Source organism: Papaver somniferum, chromosome 4 (genome assembly GCF_003573695.1).
Source record: "Papaver somniferum cultivar HN1 chromosome 4, ASM357369v1, whole genome shotgun sequence".
Lineage (NCBI taxonomy): Eukaryota > Viridiplantae > Streptophyta > Magnoliopsida > Ranunculales > Papaveraceae > Papaver > Papaver somniferum.
Window position 1 is genome coordinate 141,806,322 of NC_039361.1, and position 21,041 is coordinate 141,827,362.

The 21,041-nt window shown below is 35.3% G+C and overlaps 1 protein-coding gene across 2 annotated transcripts; it reads right to left on the reverse strand.

The window, feature by feature from the left end:
* Nucleotides 1-6,950: 6,950 nt before the first annotated feature.
* On the reverse strand, nt 6,951-9,251 carry LOC113271408 (E3 ubiquitin-protein ligase At3g02290-like). Of its 2 annotated transcripts, none has more exons than XM_026521260.1 (5): nt 9,107-9,251; nt 8,451-8,693; nt 7,940-8,354; nt 7,588-7,697; nt 6,951-7,298 (listed from the first exon to the last, which is right to left on the reverse strand). In XM_026521260.1, the coding sequence occupies exons 2-5, from the start codon at nt 8,565-8,567 to the stop codon at nt 7,272-7,274; spliced, it is 669 nt and encodes a 222-aa protein (XP_026377045.1). In that variant the 5' UTR covers nt 8,568-8,693; nt 9,107-9,251; the 3' UTR covers nt 6,951-7,271. The 2 variants fall into 2 exon arrangements, with proteins under 2 accessions (XP_026377045.1, XP_026377046.1); XM_026521261.1 differs by having other exon boundaries at nt 8,451-8,696.
* Between the last annotated feature and the right edge of the window lie 11,790 nt (nt 9,252-21,041).

A 21,041-nucleotide genomic window follows, 5' to 3' on the forward strand; every position in this document is an offset into this window, starting at 1 on the left:
AGAATAACAACACACCTCAACCTTTACTAGAGAAAGGTTGAAAACAGGTTTTAACAATTGCAAGCAAAAGTTGAAAACCGTCGAAACACATATGCTTTTATGCTAAACCAAAAACGATTCAACATATTGTGACTTTTTCACATATTGTTTCTATCAGAACCCCTCATGATCCTTTGATAAAGCCTACCTACTAGGGATAGAACTTAATCCCGCTAAATCAAAAAGTCACCCAAACCATAAGGGTTCACAATATATGAGACCGAATATTAAGGTAGTAAAACCGAAATCAAACATCCCATAAACATACACAACAATAAGATAAAAGAAATTAAGCACAGGCTATGTAAACCGAAAACTATCACAAGAAAAATTACTAATCAAATAATTTTATTCATAATAGTTTTATTCATAATAGACCGATACAATCAATGAAAGAAACCAAAAATTGATGTCTATTATACTCTCTCATTTCTTCTGAAGATTTCTTTCAAAAACTGGATTCAAATTCCTCGGAGTACTTCCTCTTTAAGTAGATATGTTCATCTCCAGCAGTTGAGAATCAAGATTTGCAAGTACTTCTTCTGAATCCTTTATCATCAGTTCATGATACCTAATACAACCTTTAACAGAGTGAATCTATTTTCTTAGAGAGTCTTGAGAGATTTTATGAAGAGGAACATCATGAGTTTCAGTCATAACTGATGCACATAGTGCTAGATCACCAAGAGATGATTCTTCTTTTACCGATTTCTCCTTTGAAATATGATAATCTCCTTTCAGACATGAAGATTTATAAGATGGACGAAAATCAAGGAATAAAAAAAAATGGTTTAAGGAAACCGAAATTATTCTTTCCCAAAAATAAGAAATATTCAATATTTTTCACTAGAGAAACAATCATGAATATCTTGCCCAAATTTATGCTTCCTCACAATCAGAATTTTGGTCAACAAGTGAGGATGCAAAACTCAACACAATCAGTGTGTGTTGAGGTGAGAAATTTTCTCACCATTCTTAGCAAAAACATCTTTAGGATGATTAATCAACACAATGGACTATGTTTCCTTAGGTTCTCCCTCTCTCTTGTTATTGCGAGAGTTTCCAATCATCTTTTGTAAGCCAAGAACTTTACCAGTCTTCCTTATCCCTTTTTGAAGAGCCTGGATAAGTTTGATTTCGCAAAGGATTGTAGCGAGATCATTTTCTTCACATGAATAACTTGTTGAGTCATCAGAAAAACTAGTTTCTGATTCTCTTGGTATTTCACCCAATTTTCTGGTTCAGCTTCTACCATACAAGGTTGATCTGAAATGGGTTTCAACCGATTTTCAAGATCTAGGATTAACCTTTTACTTTTCTTAATTTCCAACTCAAGTTTTTCTAGAAGTTGATTAGATTTACTGAAAACATCATAATTAGAGTTAGCAACAAGTGCATTGCAATTAGATATTTCTTCATTGGATACTTCCTCCGGAATATCATCAAGAGTGGAAACATACGCTCTATTTCACTTTCTAGTTTTTCTGCTGAGACACTATTTTGACATATGTCCGAATCTACAACACTTGAAGCATTGAACTTTATCATTACCATTTCTATGGAAAACTGATAGCGTATCAGGAATACATTTATCACAGGATAATATATTCTTAATTCGTTGCGCAAGAAGCACAATAGTTGAGTCAAGCTCCTTTTCAACAGGTGCCAAAACCTTTTGGAAACGTTTTTCAGTTTGATTCTTTAGCAGAATTTCTCTATCAAAGATCTTTAACTTTCCCACAAGAGAGCTTCGAGAAAGTGTAGAAACATAATTCCCTTCTATTATGGCATGCTTCTTAGACTCGTATTTGGATGGTAACGATCTGAGAATTTTGCATACTATTTCCTTTTCAGGTACTGCCTTTCCAAGGAGAAAAGATGCATTAACAATCTCAAAAAGTTTAGAGTTAAACTCCTCAAAGGTGTCGTTATCATCCATATGGATATGTTCCCATTCAAATTAAAGGATGAGAAGTCTAGCTTCTTTTTCAGATTCATCACCTTCGAATACAGTCTCAAGATATCCCATGCTTCTTTAGAAGTTCTACAAGACAGTACATGATGTAGAAGGTCATCACTAACTGCATGTATAATGGCGTTTAAACCATCATAATTCTGTTTTGCAAGCATCCTTTCTTCAAGAGTATATGCCCCTAGTCGTTTGAACTCTGACTCCGAATTGTCTATCGGACGTTGGTATCCGTCTTCGATTAATAGCCATGTATTAAAATCTCGGGATTAAAGAAAGGCCTTCATAGCCGATTTCCATAATGGATAATTAGTTCCATTAAATCTTGGTGGAATGTTAACTGAATCACTGATCAGATTCATTCGTATAGGTTGGATCGCACCAAACACAGATTGTTAGATATTTTCGTGTTTGCCTGCTCTGATACCAATTGAAAAGGAGAGGGTACCCAAATATATCTCAAGCTAAAACTTTACCTACCTATAAGTCCTTTCTCCGAAAGTGATTGTCTATGGTCTGAGTCGAGACAATACAACTAATCGGTTCACACTTCGTGCGATCGTCTATGGATACGAGATCGAGACAATACAACAACGAAGTATGTTTACTTCATACAAAGGTTCGGACTTAACCAAACACAATAGGATTGCTTATCAATTAAATAGGAATTAACGTTTGTGTAATTTACTTTAATTATAATAAAAAAATTATAATGCGGAATATAAAAGTAAATGACACCGCAAGATTTTGTTAACGAGGAAACCGCAAATACAGAAAAACCCCGGGACCTAGTCCAGAATTGAATACTCTCAGGATTAAGCCGCTACACAAAATTACACTAACTTCGTATAGTTGATACCAAGTAACTAACCCTATAGTTCACCTAGTTCCTTCTGTATTCCCACGCCTCAAACTTATAAATAAGTCACGTACTTGGAACAATTCCTTTGGTTCGTATTCCAAACAGTAAATGAACAACAAATATGTTTGGTATCAACTCTATTCAACCAAGTGATATGAGTCGGACAACCGTTTATCTCAACATAAACTCATTCGTCGGGTACTTAGATCTATCTTATGTTCAATCAACCAAAGGTAATCGTTTAAGATTAAGCCAACAACACCTTTAATCCGAAGAATCATGTTGATGTCGATCTACACAATTAATCAATCCAATCTACCACAAGGATAAACCGATTATTTATTGGATCTTCTTCTACCGAAACGAGTATTGTGCGCACCAAAGATTATAAAACCTAACTCAGATCTTCAATATCTTCTTTGTCTTCAAATCTTCTTAAATCTTCAATAAAAACCTGCACACAATCACTTGAAACTCTTGTGATCAATCACGCACGGAATGGAGTCTGTTAACAATGGATTATCATAAGATCGTCTTTAGAAATAACAACAGTCTAAAGATCCCTGTCGAAACTATGAACTAGTTTGAGTGAATCTTATATCAGAAGAAAAGATTCTCAAATATAAACAAACTAGGTGCAATCAGATTTCAACTACCGTTAGTCAATCAAATCAATCGAAAACAAAAGATAAACCGCAATTATCTAGTTTCCCACCAATGGTACACGCTAGAGATTCTCAATCCCAAAGAAGACTTTAAACTGAGCGGTTGTAAGAGATTTCGCCTAATTAGGTTACTCTTCTCTCCGAATAGGCGGCCACACCAGTAACAACAACAAAAGAGTAAACATGTTGTTACGAAGGATTAGTTTGCTAAAAAGGAAAACTTCGAGTATTTATAGACAAGGAAGTTTGGACACCAAGGAATTTCCAAAACCGAAAATATTCTCAAGATATTCATTAAAGCACAGATTCGGTTTTCATAATTTCTGGAAATGCTCTGTCCAAAAATAACGATCGAAATCTCTCGGAAAATATAATTAGTAAATGCACATTACTAATTATGTAATTTCCCTAAAAAATGAAATTAATAACCTTAATTAAAAGATTCTTAACTTACTTATGTTTCGATCATGGGATCCTCTTCCCTTAGCCGTTAAGGAATATCTTTGAACAATTAAAGAAATAAACATTCACAGCACGTGTTCAAAGTTTGTCGACATCTTTACTTTGGAAGTTCTCTTTCACACTTACAACCTTGAAACGATTTGCCACACTTCCAAACAAGTTTAGAATTGGTTCATCTGGATTTCAAGAACTATGTGATTGATCAAACCAACATTCAATCACAATCATGGGTTTACGGTTCTACCAAAACAAGTTTCGGTTCTACCTCCATGTGAGTATTGTGCATAGTCACACTAGCTTTCCAAAATTTCGGTTGACTAGGTACTAGGATCGGTTCCCACATATATATGGTATCTAACTTATATGTGTTGCACATGTCCATAGGATCTAACCTTGCTGCACCCCATACAAGGATTGTTCCCTTTGATGTACTGCACCTCTTACAAGGATCGGTTCCCCTTTTCTTTTAGTTGGTCATACATACAAAATCCGATCATACCACAGGTGATTACTTAAGATCGGTTTTACTATTAAACTTATACCAATACATAAGTCAGGCCTTTGTGAATAGTTCTACCAAGAACGCAATAAGTTGTGAGCGGTTATACTATATCACACATATTGGTTGTTTATAAGATATGCAATGAATAACAAAACCAATAACACTTGGCAATTTCCTTTCCGGTCCACATACAAGTTTATGAACTTAGTTCCTTAGAACACCTGTAAACATTGTTTCCTAGGATGAAATCCTCACCTCATACCCATACATAATCACAATAGAATTCAAATGATTATGGCGATGTCTTATCTACAAAGTTTAATGGTTAAGCAATAAACCTCGTATTGTATTCCTTAATACTATGTCTATCTAGAGTTCAAATATGCTTCGCAGTTATGTTTTCAATATGCACGACTTGAAAAATACGTTAGGGAATGAAACAGTTCAAGTCAAATATCACTAACATCAAGTGGAAGGATGATTGTTGTCGTTGTAGCTCCTTGCTTCTTCATATCTTCAAGACTTCACAATACTTGTAATGTCTCATATCCTAATACTTTCAAGCTAACCTATACAAAGTTGACTCTAGTACAAAATCAAGCGACTCTTAACATGAGTTTTGATTCACTAAAATATGACAACCAAACTTGACATACCAATGCTTGGTGGGTTCAACCGAGCAATGCTCTAATAAGTCATTCCTGCAGCTGCACTGGCTACCAGAACTATTGTCAGAAATGGTGTCTCAGTTCCACAACTACTCATCCAATGGACCAATGCCACAGCTGAGGATGCCACTTAGGAGGATGCTGGCAACATCCAGAGCCATTTTCCAAAGTTCAATCCTTGAGGACAAGGATTTGGTGATGCGGAGGGTATTTGTCATATATCTGCATATGACAAGCCATGAGTTATGGGCTGCCCTGATTAACACAGTTGGTGTAGTTAGTATTAATAAGTGACTAACAACTAAGTAACTCGTGTCACGTCCGGATTAGTCTAATAAGCTACACGTGTCACGCTCGGATTAGCTAAACCCGATCTGGTTATCTCCCTCTTTCTTCTTTATTAGTGTAAGAATCTGTTTTGAGAAGGTTAAGATTGAATTAATGAAATTACTCTGAGGATGCTTCGGCAGATTGTTATCATTTTCCGTTTGTTCTTCAAATTCAGTTCAGTTTTCCGATTACTAATCGTACTAGCACTGTACAACTACCAGCAAGCTACATGAGAAACCAGCCAAGCAAGCCGAAATGGAATGGGCTGATTATGTCGTAAGAGGACAAACCAACTTCACCTTCCATGTCAAATTCTGCAATATTCTTCTTTTTATATTTTGTATTGGATATTACAATTAACACTAGTTTAGGGTTGTCAATGGGTACCCAATTACACCAAATCAAACCGATTTGGGTCCGGTTCCATGTCCAATTTTAGGACTTGGAACCGCTTTGGATAAACCCGATTTGGATCCAAAACATATTGGGTTCAATCCGGTAATACCCGTCGGGTACCTGTTATCTACTCCCTCCATTTCAAAATAATTTGCACACAAACAAAATTTTGAAGCGGAGGGAATATGTTTTTTTAATCATTTTAGCAAAATTCTACGTGCTGAGCTAGTTTCTTGTAATAATACTTTATCCAGTAACTAAAAGGAGAACATAGTTGGATTCATGCTAAAATGAGAAAGATATTCAGTTCTTGAGAATTCCTCCTCGTAGTTTTCCAAATACCCAACGAGTGTAAGAATACTTTATCCAACAACTAAAAGGAACATAATTGGTTTCATGCTAAAATGAGAAAGATATTCAGTTCTTGAGAATTTCTTCTGATAGTTTTCTAAATACCCAATGAGTACCCCAAACCGATTGGTACCCTAGGTTTTTATTTGGTCCGGTTCCGGAATCAATTAATGGATGTAATCATGATCAATCAATCCATCACTACTCTTAAAACCATGAAGACATCAAGACACCCTATCTATGAACTTCCTAAATTTTAAATCTTCAACAAAGAAGGGGAATTGCGAAAATAGTTGGTATGCAGTTCACACAAATAGTCAAACAGAACTTAAAAACCTAACCTACTATCATAATCGAAATCATCCATAACCCCCAATCACTTAGATCACAGCTCCCTCCCAGAAGTTGATCATATTCTAGGAAAGGACAGCTTGTGATTTTTACTCTGAGCACCAAACATTAACAAGATATCCAGCAAAGAATCTTCTAATGTGGGGATCCCCCAATGCATTAAGTAGGAAATGCTTTTTATGAAGCTCTGAGATATAAAGATTGACATTCATTCCTTGAGAAAAACAAACTATGTTATCAACTTCCCCAGTTAAGCACATATAAAGGAAATCATCTACTTAATTGCATGTGCCCAGAAGTTGATCATATTCTATTTTCCTTTTGCAGACCGTATCATGTTTGGAGAATCAGAATCTTCAAAAAGAGATATCTGTATGCGAAACATTAGAATCTTGCTGTGTCAATAAGATGAACCGTGTGGGTACAATTAGTTCAACTGATCACCGAACAATATCAGTTTTTTCCTATACAAATGATATATAATATGAGACAAGCATAGCAGACGTTCAAAGTACAGAGATTGTACCATTACAAAATAGCTTACCTACAGACATGAAAGCATACAGAAAAAAAGAGACCGATTGCCATGCCGTCAGCTTATTCCGAACAAGCTTAAGGAACTTTATTTACAGACTTCATTGGGCCTTTTCGGTCGCTTGGACAGCAAACATGAAACTCATGGGCTTTCGCAAAACTCCATCTCCTGATGTTCCATTGAAAGAAAAAACAAGAAGTTATTGACCCATAACTGTTCCTCTGTTGTTTACTACAGTTATATTATTACACCTTGCACAGTAGTTTTGAAGAATGAAAAAATAGTGACGCCAGTTGTGGACGAAGGTAATTTAACACCACCATCAGAGAGCAGAAGGATTGTTATCATTTAGAGTTTTATGTAGCTGGAGTTACCATTACTTGTGGAAAATAAAAATCCAGATGAAGTTTAGTTTCAACCACAAAGGAAACAGACAAACAGATAATCTATAAGGTACCTTGCCACAGAGTGGACAACTATCGCTCCTTTCCATCCACTCATATATACAGCCCAGGTGAAAATGATGGGAGCATCGTGTAATGATCTTAGGATTTTCAGGAGTGTACTCTGCATAAAAATGTATCAGGTCAAAAACCATGACAAAAACTTTATGTGCATACAGTTTCCAGTATCAATCTTTAAATGGCTTCATGCAAACCCATCCCAACTATGAGGAAAAGTTCCATAGGGTAGACAAAGGGGCAACTAAGAGTTAGTCGAGTACCAGAACAACATTAGCATACGCTATTAGGCTATTAGCAATTATGAGTGACTAGTTATATTACAATAACAAAAATAAGTGAAATTACCATCAAGGCATGTCGGGCAGACGTCTTCGTCCTCAGAAGATGGCATTATAAAAGCTAGTCCATGCGACATCTTTGTAGATAAAGACTTAGAGGACTCTGAGCGACCAATTTTATATTCTTCATCAGACTCAGCGCCATCCCATTTCTTCCCTCCACCCACCGGTTCTACACAAGAGCTACCATTGCTTCTTCTAAGCAACTGATTATCTTCCTGAATGTTGCTCACAGACTTCTCACGCCTCAAGACCAACCCATCACGTTGTAAGCGGGTAAACCTTTGTTCAGCGTCATAAGGCATTGGTCTAGTTAAGGAACTATCGGGTAATGTACTTCCCAGCTCCGTTGCTGAAGAAGTGGCTCCTTGGACTGACGATGCAGCTGACCGGCCTTCAAGTCTATGGAATGCTGCACCATTCTACAAAGTAAACCCCAATACCATATCAATCTCATGCATTAAAGATGGCAATGCTCTAATGTCGCTATCCAAAAACGTTCAGTTTATCATACATACCCCACTGAACAGGTGAAGAAAGTACCGCAGACATATGCAATGCCTATATAAATGGCTACTAGGACCAGCATACTCTTCAAACTCTTCACTACACGGGCAACAGCAAAACGCGCCCATACCCGTTGCTTCACCAAAAACACTTGAAAATTGACCACTTGTAACCAAGCTTATCCAGATACAGATATATGATTCGAAATGCTGAATCCTTTAGAAATCAAGAACCCCAGAATCCATAATTTTATACTGCTAAAGAAGCATATTGAATTAGACCCTTTACTTGGACATTGAACTGAGCAATGCCGAACACAACGACGAAAACTCATAAAGTACACTAATTTCTACTTTCTCAGTCTCTTGAAACAAATTCTAAAAAACCCAGACAAATATTAGCTTATAGAAACACGATCTCAGTTCAAAACTGAGACTAAAGCATTAAACCTAGACTGTTCTCAGCTCCTAAAATTGGTAAAGTTACAAACTTCACCAGAATATTACATCAAATTAATCGTATCAGATCAAACCCCCAACTAATAAATTCCTTCCTTAATTAACGAAAAACTCTTACAAACAAATTCAAAGATGTGTTACTTTTAAATTAAAGAAGTTGAAATGAAAAAGAAAAAAAGGAAAGGAAAAAAAAAAGGAGAGATCTTTACCTGAAAATGTGAGTGAAGACATTATGAGGTACACCGGAATTGAGATATGAAACTGATGAAAAAAGAGAGAAGTTTCTGGGTTGGGGGAAGAATTGAAGAAGAGAGTGACGAAGGGGGGATTGGTTTCGGTGGAGTGTCGCTTTATTTGTGAAAGGTGGTGGTGTCATTATTCATTACAGGGGGTGATGAAGAATTTTTACTTGAAGATTGCACCGTTGGATTTATTCTTTTGGCTTCTTATGAGAATCTAACGGTTCATTGTAGAACCAGAGAATGAGGGACACGAAGGTAACAAGGTATGACTTATAAGGTTCGCATGAATTTGGAAGAAGCATGGACAATTGAAGACACCTGGTTTGTTTGGATCAAACTCGCATTCTGAATCTGACTCGTCTTGAGTCAGATTTCAAATCATTCGTTTTTTATGTCCGATTTGAAGTACATTTGATTCGGAATCATTTGAGGTGGGTATTATTTTGTACCTAACTCGTTGAGCACATATCTAATTGGATTTAAAAGTTTTTTTCTATAACCCTACATTTAATAATTTTTTAACCAGACGTAATGGGTGAGATTCATATGTAATAAGTTAGTTTAGATAAGTTGGATCCAGATGAGTCAGTTAAGTCAGAAAAGAAAGAAAAACATACAACCTGACATCTAACTATGTACAAATAAGAAATATTACAGGCTTAATTATCCAAGCTTGTATTGGGACCTTCTTCACAACCTGTCCATAAGAGGCATAAGCACTTGGCTAGTTGGAACCTGCTAGAAGGGTAAAGACTTTTGATTTTCATTCTTTTTGGTTGGAAGGAGACTGCACACGAGCCACATATTGTGCGAAAGAAAATCAATTACGATGAAATAGAGTAACCAAGCAATCATTAAAGAAACTCTGAAAAAGTGATGCCCACTTGTGAAACTATTAGGGGAATTTTTTGTACCTTCCAAACGGGGAAAAATGCAAATATTTTGGAGGAAAAAAAGTAAAGAAAACTATTTTCATCATCATTGGAGTATAGCAATGCCTGTTATTATCAGTGATAAACTATCGAGAGATGGTAGTAGCTTGGTTTCTTCAAATTGTTCTTCTACTTTCAAGTTTCAGTTGTTTAGAGAACTAATTTTTTGGAGGATCCACCTATGATATCGCCTATAATAAGAGCAACTAATATGCATAGTTTGATCTTTGTAGCTCCTTTTTGGGCGTTTAATATGTCGTCCAATTCACACAATAATAATGATAATAATTATGCATGATCATCTAAATTGAATGCATTTGTGGTAAATTTTTCAAGCTAGTTAGAGGGACCACAACTCCATTTAGTGGAACGTGGTTTCTATAATAGTTTATACTAGGTATTTTGCACCCGTGCATTGCCTAAATAAGTTTAAAGACATAAGATTTTTGGAGCCAAATGACCTATCTATATTCTTTGATATTTTGATAATTCTTGATAGGTGTATATATCTTAAGATGATATTATAAAAATTGGACCATTTTTATTTAATTATTATTAAAATTAAATTATAAAAGCATCAAAAAATATTGAAAGGTAATTGCCATTTTTTGAGGGATATATATATTAATTTGGAATGTGTTATTTCATCTGGGATGTCCCCTTTCATTTTCATTGTTCGTCCAGTGTCCTTTCATTTGGGATATGTCGTTGAAAGAGTTTAAAATGTGGCTTAACCATAGATTAGGATGATTGTGGTGCCTCCACGTAGTCTAAAACATTATGTTTCGACATATATAATATTGATTAAATAAAAGTTATGTTCGTTCAAGGGGCCAACAATCCAAACTAGGTACATCATAAAAATAATTAAAAAAAAGGTGGTGTGTGTATGGGCAGTCTCAGACTAGAAATAAAGCATGGTAGTTAAGTATCAGAATTCACCAATAGACCTTAAAGATTGAAGAACAACATAGACATCTACGAAAATTTCATCAACAAAGGTATGTGAAGACTGACTATCCTATTTACTCATATTTTCTAGACGATGTCATTTGACTTTAGTATTATGATGAATCTTACAAATAACAAATTTCGAGTTCAAACTAGTACTTGATAAATCTCGAATTATAAATTCAATCAAAGAATAACTTATAGCATAATATGTTGAGAACAATTCTTGTTTACCACATCGTAATTACGTAAGAAGTTCATAGGAGACGTCAAGTTAGTTTTTGTGTTCACGAACTAATTTGGTAAGTACATGAACTTGGAGCTTTATGTTTAACCTAACTTAATATTGATAAAATTTAATAGTGTTATGATGTGATTAAAATTGTTGTCTGCAAGTGCACAACTATTAATTGGATAATGGGTAAATGCGGGTCGACCACAGAGACTAGCTACTTTTATTTATTAATGCATATTATGTCAAATAATAAACTGAGAAAATATTTAAACTTATTGTAGTGATATAAGTGGCTGACCACTTGAGGGGGCATGGTGCGCGTACTTGTATCTACATGATTGACACATGGTGTACTTTCTCTACTACTACCAACACATGTAACAATTACACTACTTCCAATCTCTTCTTTATCTTGTGTATTTAAAGACAAAAGACAATGAATATGGTACACTCGTTGATTATCCTTCCCTTATATTTTGGTTTCTTCTAAAGCTTTGTTTCCTTGGACACAATAAACTTTAACACGTTATCAACACCTTGCTTTAGCCAAATTGAGTGTTTTCTACATCAATTATAATTACTACTAGTTCTACTAAAAATTTATCCTTCACATATACTAGTTCTTCTTGTTTTCTACATCAAGTAAGGAAAGCTAAAAGAAGGTATATCTAAACTACCCCTTTTGATTTGTTAAGAAAATCCATGTATTCTTTTACATATGCATTTTTTTCCTTGATTATGATATATTTCTCTCTATATTATATATCACATAATGATATGAAATCTCCTGTTAGTATTTTTTTTCTTCATCATAAAGAAAATCTGTTTTGCTATTTTTCATTATAATAAAATTTAAAGACCAAAAGAAAAAAATAAAATAATTAAAACATATCATTTTATAAGACCAAAAGAAGTTGTACTATTATTTTATTGTACGACTACTTCCTTTACATTTTATAAGCATGCAATGAATATTTTCCCATCAAATATATTTCATGCATGTATGCATGTTATTTTCCCCGTAATATGTTATACTTTACCATGCAAGTTTTTAGCAATGATGTGATATTATTTTTAGACCTTCCTTGATATTATGATTCTTGTAACTCATGATATATACTTTATGCTTATTTTAATATTTGGTTTGATATTAATAATGGAGGCTCTAAATATTAACCAAAAATCATTTATCAATTTTTTTAAATATTTTCCCGCAAATGGTTTGCTACTAAAACATGCAAATGAATTGCAAATTAAATCCTAATAATTATGTGCATGTAAATGATAAACTAGCCTGTAGTTTACTTTTTTTTTTAATGGGCCTGGTTTCAGTTGACTATTTTGTCAGCCTTATTATCAAATTGTTTGCAATTTTTAAACCATAAAGAAGTTGGTTAACAAACGATTGGTCCCTGTTATAACCATAAAGAAAATTGGTTCGAAAATAGAGCACTTGTTTTACAAGCGGTTAGCATCTTCGATAACCATAAAGAAATTTGGTTTACGGGTTTTCTCCTTCAAAACCATAAAAAAATTTGGTTTTACCTATTTGCACCTTCCATAACCGTAACGAAATTTGGATTACGGGTTTGTTGCTTCAATAACCATAAAGAACTTTGGTGTACCTGTTTGCACCTTCGATAACCATAACGAAATTTGGTTTAAGGGTTTGCTCCTTCAATAACTATAATGAAATTTGGTTTACCTGTTTGCACCTTTGATAACCATAACGAAATTTGATTTACGGGTTTGCTTCTTCAATAAGCATAACGAAATTTGGTTTACCTGTTTGTACCTTTGATAATCATAACGAAATTTGGTTTACAGTTTGCACCTCTTATAACCATAACAAAATTTGGTTTATGGTTTGCACTTCTAATAGCCATAATGAAACTTGGTTCATGGTTTACACCTTTAAACCATAAAATTTGTTAATTAATTTTGTTGACCGGGTTATGATCAGAAATTGAACTATGATATATCCGTGTTACCCACAGAACCATAAGGAAATTTGGTTTTGGTAATCCATCTCATCAATAAAAAAACTTGGACACGGAAAAATGGTATCACAATTTGTCATGTTTGTGTACTCAGAAGGACTTGCGCATCATACTAATGTACTTTACTTTGTCTTATGAAAATTGACCCAATTCGACCTAAGTTCGAATTTTTGGACTCAGCAGATTTTGAGTACCATCATCAGGGTATTTGATGTGGAAAGCACATTCGAGGCAAATGACGTAAAGTCCATTTTAATGTTTGGCACAAAAAAGTAAATTCTGGCCATAGTGTTATTGACCCTAAGTTCGAGAAAACACCTAAGAATCCCTCTACTAAAAAGTCCGCAGATGGAAATGCGCCTTGTTACAAGTACGGATTTACTGGATTTTGATAAAAGCAATGCAAGTCTAGTGTCAACGTAGCTCCGAGCTACAAAATGCACCTGGAAACTCTCGATCAAGAAGCTCACTACACGAACGAAAATAATCTTAACCCTGACGTCAACCTCACAATTTCAGACTTCCTGGGAAATTCGTACTTTGCCCTAGCAATGGAAGTACCTGAATTTGTTGGGCCTAAAAATAATTAGTCTCTTGTACTTTATGTTGTCTTAGACTACAGTTTGTTTAACGTTGCATGTATAGTTTATCTATAAGTACTTGTTTCTCTATTATGTTCTATAGAATTTCACTTTATTTATGATATTTTATTATTTAACATGTATATTAGAATGGAAGGGACACCATTATAATGGGACATAAATCTCTAAATAAAGCGAGATAAATTGTTTCTTTTTATAAAATTCATGCATAATGTACTTGTAGGAATGTCTTAAGGAGAAATATAATGTTTAGGTGATTTTGGAAGCACCCACACTATCCTAAGAAATAGACAATTATTTATTGATGTTACTCCTTGTAATACCTCTGTGACTACGATGACTGGATCATCACATGTAATAATTGGGTGACGTAGGGCTCAATTTTTGTAGCCAAACGACATAATGATTAAAGTCACAGGAGCTCTGTATGAACCAAGAGCTAAATGCACCTTGTTGAGTTTTAACTATATCCATGCAAAAGGTTATCACTTGGAAACTCACTGTGAAAATGGAACTGAGCACGTATATGTGATCTCTAGTGAATACGGAAGGAAGCGCATGTTAGAAAAACTAATGAGTCAATCTAGTGGATTGTACATCACCACTATAAGGATTATTGAATCCCATGTTGTTACCGACGATGAATTGTTGGCATGTGACTCATATAAGCTTTGGCACAATCGACTAGGGAACCCACGTCATGATATGATGATCCGTGTTTTGAAGAACTACACGTACATCCCTTCTTTCTAATGAAAAAGAAAATGGTAATACAGATTGTTACAATGCAAAGTAACAATGTCCTTTTTAAAATAAATGATGCACAATCTATGCCTTCTAAAGTAAGAGAAGCGCAACCTTCACCTTCCAAAGTAATTGAAGCGCACCTACTATCACATTCTTCTTCGATTTCCTTCTCAAAGGCACATCATTCATCCTGCAAAGCTTGTTTTTTACAAAAGATAGGATCGAGACCATCCTATGCTAAAGATACAAAACAAAATATTCCATTTTTGCAAAGAATACAAGGTGATATTTATGGACCTATACATCCAGAATGCGTCTATTCAGGTAGTTTATGGCTCTGGATGATGCTTCGACCCATTGGTCACACGTTGCATTGTTGTCCACAAGAAATGTTGCATTAGCAAAGCTCCCAGCACAGATTATACGATTAAGGGCTCACCACCCTGATTATCCAATCAAGTCTATCAAACTTGATAATGTTGAAGAATTTACATCTAAAGGATTTGATAATTTTTGTACGTCTAACGGAATTGACGTAGAGAACCCGTACAGCATGCACACACTCAAAATGGTTTTGTAGAAGCTACCATCAAAAGGTTACAGATGATATCTAGGGCATTGGTTATGCGTCCAACCTGCCTATTATTGCCCGTGGGTACGCCATATTGCATGCAATATTACTTATTAGCTTTAGAGTACCCACTGCTATCCAACCATTTTTTGTGTACCAGTTGGTAACTGGATGTGAGCCTGATATTTCATATTTATGCATATTTGGTTATGTAGCATACGTGCCTATTACGCCCCTTACAACGTACTAAAATGGGTCCACAAAGACGATTAGATATTTATGTTGGATACGAATCCCCAACAATTATCCGCTACATAGAACCTTTGTCAGGCGATCTCTTTCCCGTTAGATTTGCGGATTGTCACTTTGATGAGACAGCCTTCCCGTCGTTAGGGGGAGGAATGGAAAAGGACTAAGGGAGCGACAGGAATTATCGAGGTCTATTCCCACTTTATCTCATCTTGATCCCCATACTTCACAATGTGAAAGTGAAGTGAAAATAATTATCAATATTCTGAATGTGGCATATTCAATTGCCTGACGCATTTATTGATGTCGCTAAAATAACGAAATCACACATACGAACTACAAGCGTGCCTCCAAGGTTAGAATCCTTAATCTAGGATATGCACCATAAACTAAGGTGTTGCAACTACATTTTGTGGAAATGTGGTTGAGGTTGTGGCTCCATAAAGGAAATTGGATGAACCACCATATTCGACTAATGCTCACCTAGAAAGGAAGTGGGTGAGTAAGGTAAATTGGGATATTTTGACTTTGAGCCCCAACTTTGTGACCATAGTTGCATTTGGGTCCCAAAAAGTTCAATATTAGAGTTTGGGTCCCAGGACCGTGGTTGACCGTCTTGACCGTTAGTAAAATAATATTAATTTTAATTAATTTATAATTAGTTGAAGGCGTCATTTAGCGTTAGCATGCGAGCCACATGTGTTAGTTAAAAACACATCTAACGGGTAAGAATAAATTTCATCCAATGGTCTGACTTGTCTGTTTGTTTTGCTTGTGAAAAGGTCGTCGGAACAGTTGCTGGCAGTGACGATGTATGATGGTGTTAGTGTGAATGGAATAAGACTGACTAGGTTTGGAAGGGTTTATGGATAGACGTGAATTGATGAAGGCCGATGGTAGTGAACTTTTGCAGTTGTTTTTTCTTTCGAAGTGGTTGTCGTGAAAAGTCTAAATCAAATTTAATGTCATCTCATTTCTACTGTGTAAAACCACATTTAATGTCATCTCATTTCTACTATATAAAACCACGAAAGGGGCCTTTTTACAAACAATTATGAGCGATAAAAAAGTGATCAAGAGGCCGGTATTTTATGGTGCATTAGCTACTTTGATAGCTCAATATTCCCTGCAATTTTGAGCTCAAACCAAACCCAATGATCATAAGCACTAACGACAACTTTATTTTACAGCCACATCTTAACCCCAAAACTTACGATAACTCGCTTACAACCTTGCGAAACTTTTTCAAACACTAAATAATGATTAATATCAACCGTTCATCCATAAAACCAATACATTCAACCATTCTTCACTATCAACAACAACAACAATATATACCTTCGCTTAAAACTCTCTAAAATCGGAAATTTCTGTAAATTTTGTACTTGCCTTAATTTCCAAAATCAAATTGGAAATTTAGCTCCATTAATCATCTTCCTATGTGCTTTACAATACAATTTTTCAGATCGAGAAAGAATGACAAAGACAAAACAAAGGGTTATCTGTAAGAAAAAGGAGAGAATTGAAGAGTTAACTAGAGACAATGATTAAAAATGGAGAGAGACGGTGAGTGAAAGGTGGAAACACTTCTTGATGCTTTCTTGAACTCTTTTCTAGTGTTTCCAACGATATTTCCTTTTCTATTCAGGTTACCATTCGAAGACTCTAGACTCTCAGTTTTATCTGTTAAGACAGAGTTAGTAAATAAACCGAAAACCAAGTTTTAGTTAGTCATTTCTTTATTTAACCAGTTTTTCTAACTGTCAACACAATCAACTACAGTCCTGGGACCCAAACTCTAATACTGAGCTTTTTGGGACCCAAATGTAACTCCGGTCACAAAGATGGGACCCAAAGTAAAAATATCCCAAAAATCTAATGTTTATATCATCCCCTATCATCTCATGATATTTTCTCTAAATATGTCCATGAATCATATTGGAGGAGTCCAAAGTTTTACATGATTCTAGAGAACAAGGAAATCCTATTGGATTATGAGAATGTTCATGAGTCAATGGAAGGATCGTGCATGGATGTTGATGATATAATTCACACACAGTTTCTCCAAAGATAGAGCACAATGAGATCGAATCATTATATGTATTGATTAATATAAAAAAAGAGCATATTTGGCCTTCGCAATTAAGGAAGAACTTAGTTCTTTGACATATATACAAGTATTTAGTATGGTAGTGCTAACCCACCAAGTGTAAAGCATGTGGGACATATATGATTATTTGTCTCAAAGCATAGTGAGAGGAATGAAGTCTTAAAGTATAAAGATTCACCTTGTGGTGTGAGGTTTCTCACAAACCCCTGGATCGCTAATTCTCCTGTAGTGAACATCATAATGTTCTTCTAATTATATGAGCTTGGCAGTTCTTAGAAGGGCTTGAAATACAGCTTATCGATGTGGTTACTTCATATCTCTATGGGGATCTTGATACAGAGATATCCATAAAAGTTCCAAATGGACTTCCATTTCCCAAATCAAGTAACTCTAAACCACAGAATGTGTTTGCAATTCAGTTGAAACGATCACTTTACAGATTAAAGTAATCCGGGCGGATGTGGTATGCCCGTCTAAGTGATTATTTGATTGGGAAGGGATATAAATAAATAATTATGCCCTTTCATGTTTGTAAATAAAAAGAGTTTCGGTTTTGCATGTATAGCTGCCTATGTCGACGATATGAACATAGTAGGTGCTCTTGATTAAGTAAGAGAAATCACAAGTTATTTGAAATCCGAATTTGAGATGAAAGATCTTGCGAAAACTCAGATGTGTCTAGGATTTAAACTAGAACATTGAGGTTGTTGAATGTTAATTCACCAGTATGCATATGTCCATAAGATATTCAAGCAATTTAATATGGGGAATTTTGATAAAGTGCCCCACTTTTTTGAATATAAAAAAAAAAGTGCCCCCGTTTTTTCCAAATTTTCAAAAGTGCCCCGTTTTTTTTTAAAATGGGTAACGGCTTGTTAGGATGGTTAAGTGTCAGCTGGCACCTTAAAAATGACATATACACCCCTCGAGAGTGCATCTCACACACATATCAGTAACAAGGCTGGAAATTCTTCGCACGTGCAACTCACACGGATTCAGGTAACATAACGGCCAGAAAACACGTGGCATGATCATGTGCACACAAAAATGAACGACCATGATTAAGCTGACAAAAAAGCGGCTATCTTCATCTTCTCCACCCTATAAAAACCATAGAAGAACCCCGATTCATTCATATCAATCAAGTCATTTTTTTTAAAGTTACTCATCAAATTCAAACTTAGAAAACGCAAACAAGTAATGGGTGGTGGTCAGAATGAATCTCCAAGTAGTAGCAACATCAAGAATAAGGGAAAAAAGGCATGATTGATTGTGCAATGTGTAAAAAAGGAAATCATGAAACACAAGTCTGTCCTTGGTTGTATTCTAGGTGCAAGCATATTCCATGTGTTGGTGTGAGAGCATTACTTAGATCTACAACAACTGAAAACTATGAAAAAATGTTCTTCAAGTGCACAATACCAACCTGTAGTTACTTTGAATGGTTTGAAGATGCTTTAGACCACTGTAAAGCCAAAGACATTATGCTACCATCAACAAAAAGTTGTTGTGCTTGTGGAGAAGAAGACCACTCCTACAATGATTGTCCACTGCATAATCAGGTTTGCTTTTCTGCAACCTGCAAATACAAAGTCATACTGAAGATGTGCAAAAATCAACACAATAAGAATATAACTTACCTTACCTGTCAAGATTGTGAATCTTTTAGATGGGATTCAGATGCCCTCTACATTGTTGTAAAGGTCAGGGTTAGAGAATCTGCAACCCAAATGGCTGCCATATGTAAGCAATTAGGAAAAAACCTCCATATGTAATATGTAAGAAGTTTCTTTAAGAACTTAGTTTACTACATTTCATATCCTATCATAACAAAAGATGTTCAAACAGACCAAAGTTCACAACCAGTTACATTCGTACAATAACTTAAAGTTCACAAATTAATCATTCATAAAAGATACCAAAAAAAAGGAAACTGCAACTTTAGTTTTTCTTTGCCTTGCTAGGTTTATTTGTCTTTCCTTTAGGATCTGTCATAGTCTGGCTCACTGTTTGTTTAACAGATCTTACATTTATGAAATTTTGAGAAACTTTCTGCTTCTTAGTTCCAGCTGGTTTGGAAGTAGATGCACCTGGAGTATCATATGATTTCCTCTTCTTAGATCTTGAAGAGGTTGCTGCAGGTTTACCAAAGCTTGTGAGAGTTGCACCATCAACTTGAGTTCTTTGTCTAGGTGCTTTAGAGTTCTGCCCAACAGCACCAGCAGAACATCCCCTACTTTTGTGGCCTCCAATCCCACACCTGTGGCATTTGTAGACTCTAGGATGTGGTGGAGGTTCATCATATGCCCTCCTTCTTTTAACTCTAGGCCTTCCTGTTTTCCTGCCACTTTTAAGAGGGTTTAGCTCCATCTCTACCTGCAACCAAACAATAAAGGGAAATGAAAAATGAAACCCTAAAGGAATCATATATGTTATATAATGAAGAATATTGTGAATATTAAATGTACAACTACCAAGATAGTGCTTTACTGGTTTCAGATCTAGTTTAAAGTGCTTACCTTGACCCATTCTTTGACATCAACCAATGGTTTCAGATGTGGTTCATATGTGGCTCTAAATGCTACCACAGAGTAGTAATGAGAGCAATACTTGTTCAACAAAAAAAAGTAAATGGTTAACAAACACAAAAAGTAAATAGTTAACAAGAACAAAAAGACAAACAAACAAATGTATAAAGTGAACTTAAAGTGAACTTACTTATGCCATTTTGGTTTGTATCTTTTCAATGCACAGACTGCATGTATGCATACAAACCCTCTCAGCTTCCATTGAAGACAAGAACATGTTTTTTCTTCCAAATTAATAGTGAAAACAGAATTGTGAACAGATGTAACTTCATATAATTTCCCAAAAACACATGGATTAACATCAAAAGTACCAGTTAACTTGCACATCTTCTTTATCAAGTTCATTTCCTTTGGAGCCAAACCTTCATCTGGCCATTTTTCAGCCTCTTGCCTCCTCTCATGCCATTTAGCATTCACCAACTGACTATAAAGGATTCATATTCTACAGATAGGTTTGTCCCTAATGTGTGGGATCATTTCATTAAAATTATCACTAAATTTTTTAATTAAGTATTCACATTTACAAGTGTCATCAAAGAATGCTCTTGACCAAGACTCAGGACCAGCATCCAAAAGGTATTGATGTGCTGCTGGATTTTCAGCCTTCAAAGCATCCATGTGTTGCTGCATATAACACTCAAAAATGTTTACATATGACAGTAAAAAATGTTTACATATGACAGGCAAAAAATTTTACATATAAAAAAATGAAAGTAGCCTGGTGTTTGAGGGTGAAAACGGTTTCTGCTAATTTTGGTAATTTCGGGTGTGTGTGTGAGAAATGAGTTTAAACCCTAAACAATGTACTGCAAGGGATTAATTTAGATTCAAGAGATCAATATATACAAATCCAGCCTAAACCAAGAAATGGCCATTTCATACTTGCTTCGGTCACAAAGTAAAGGAGAAGGGTTGGA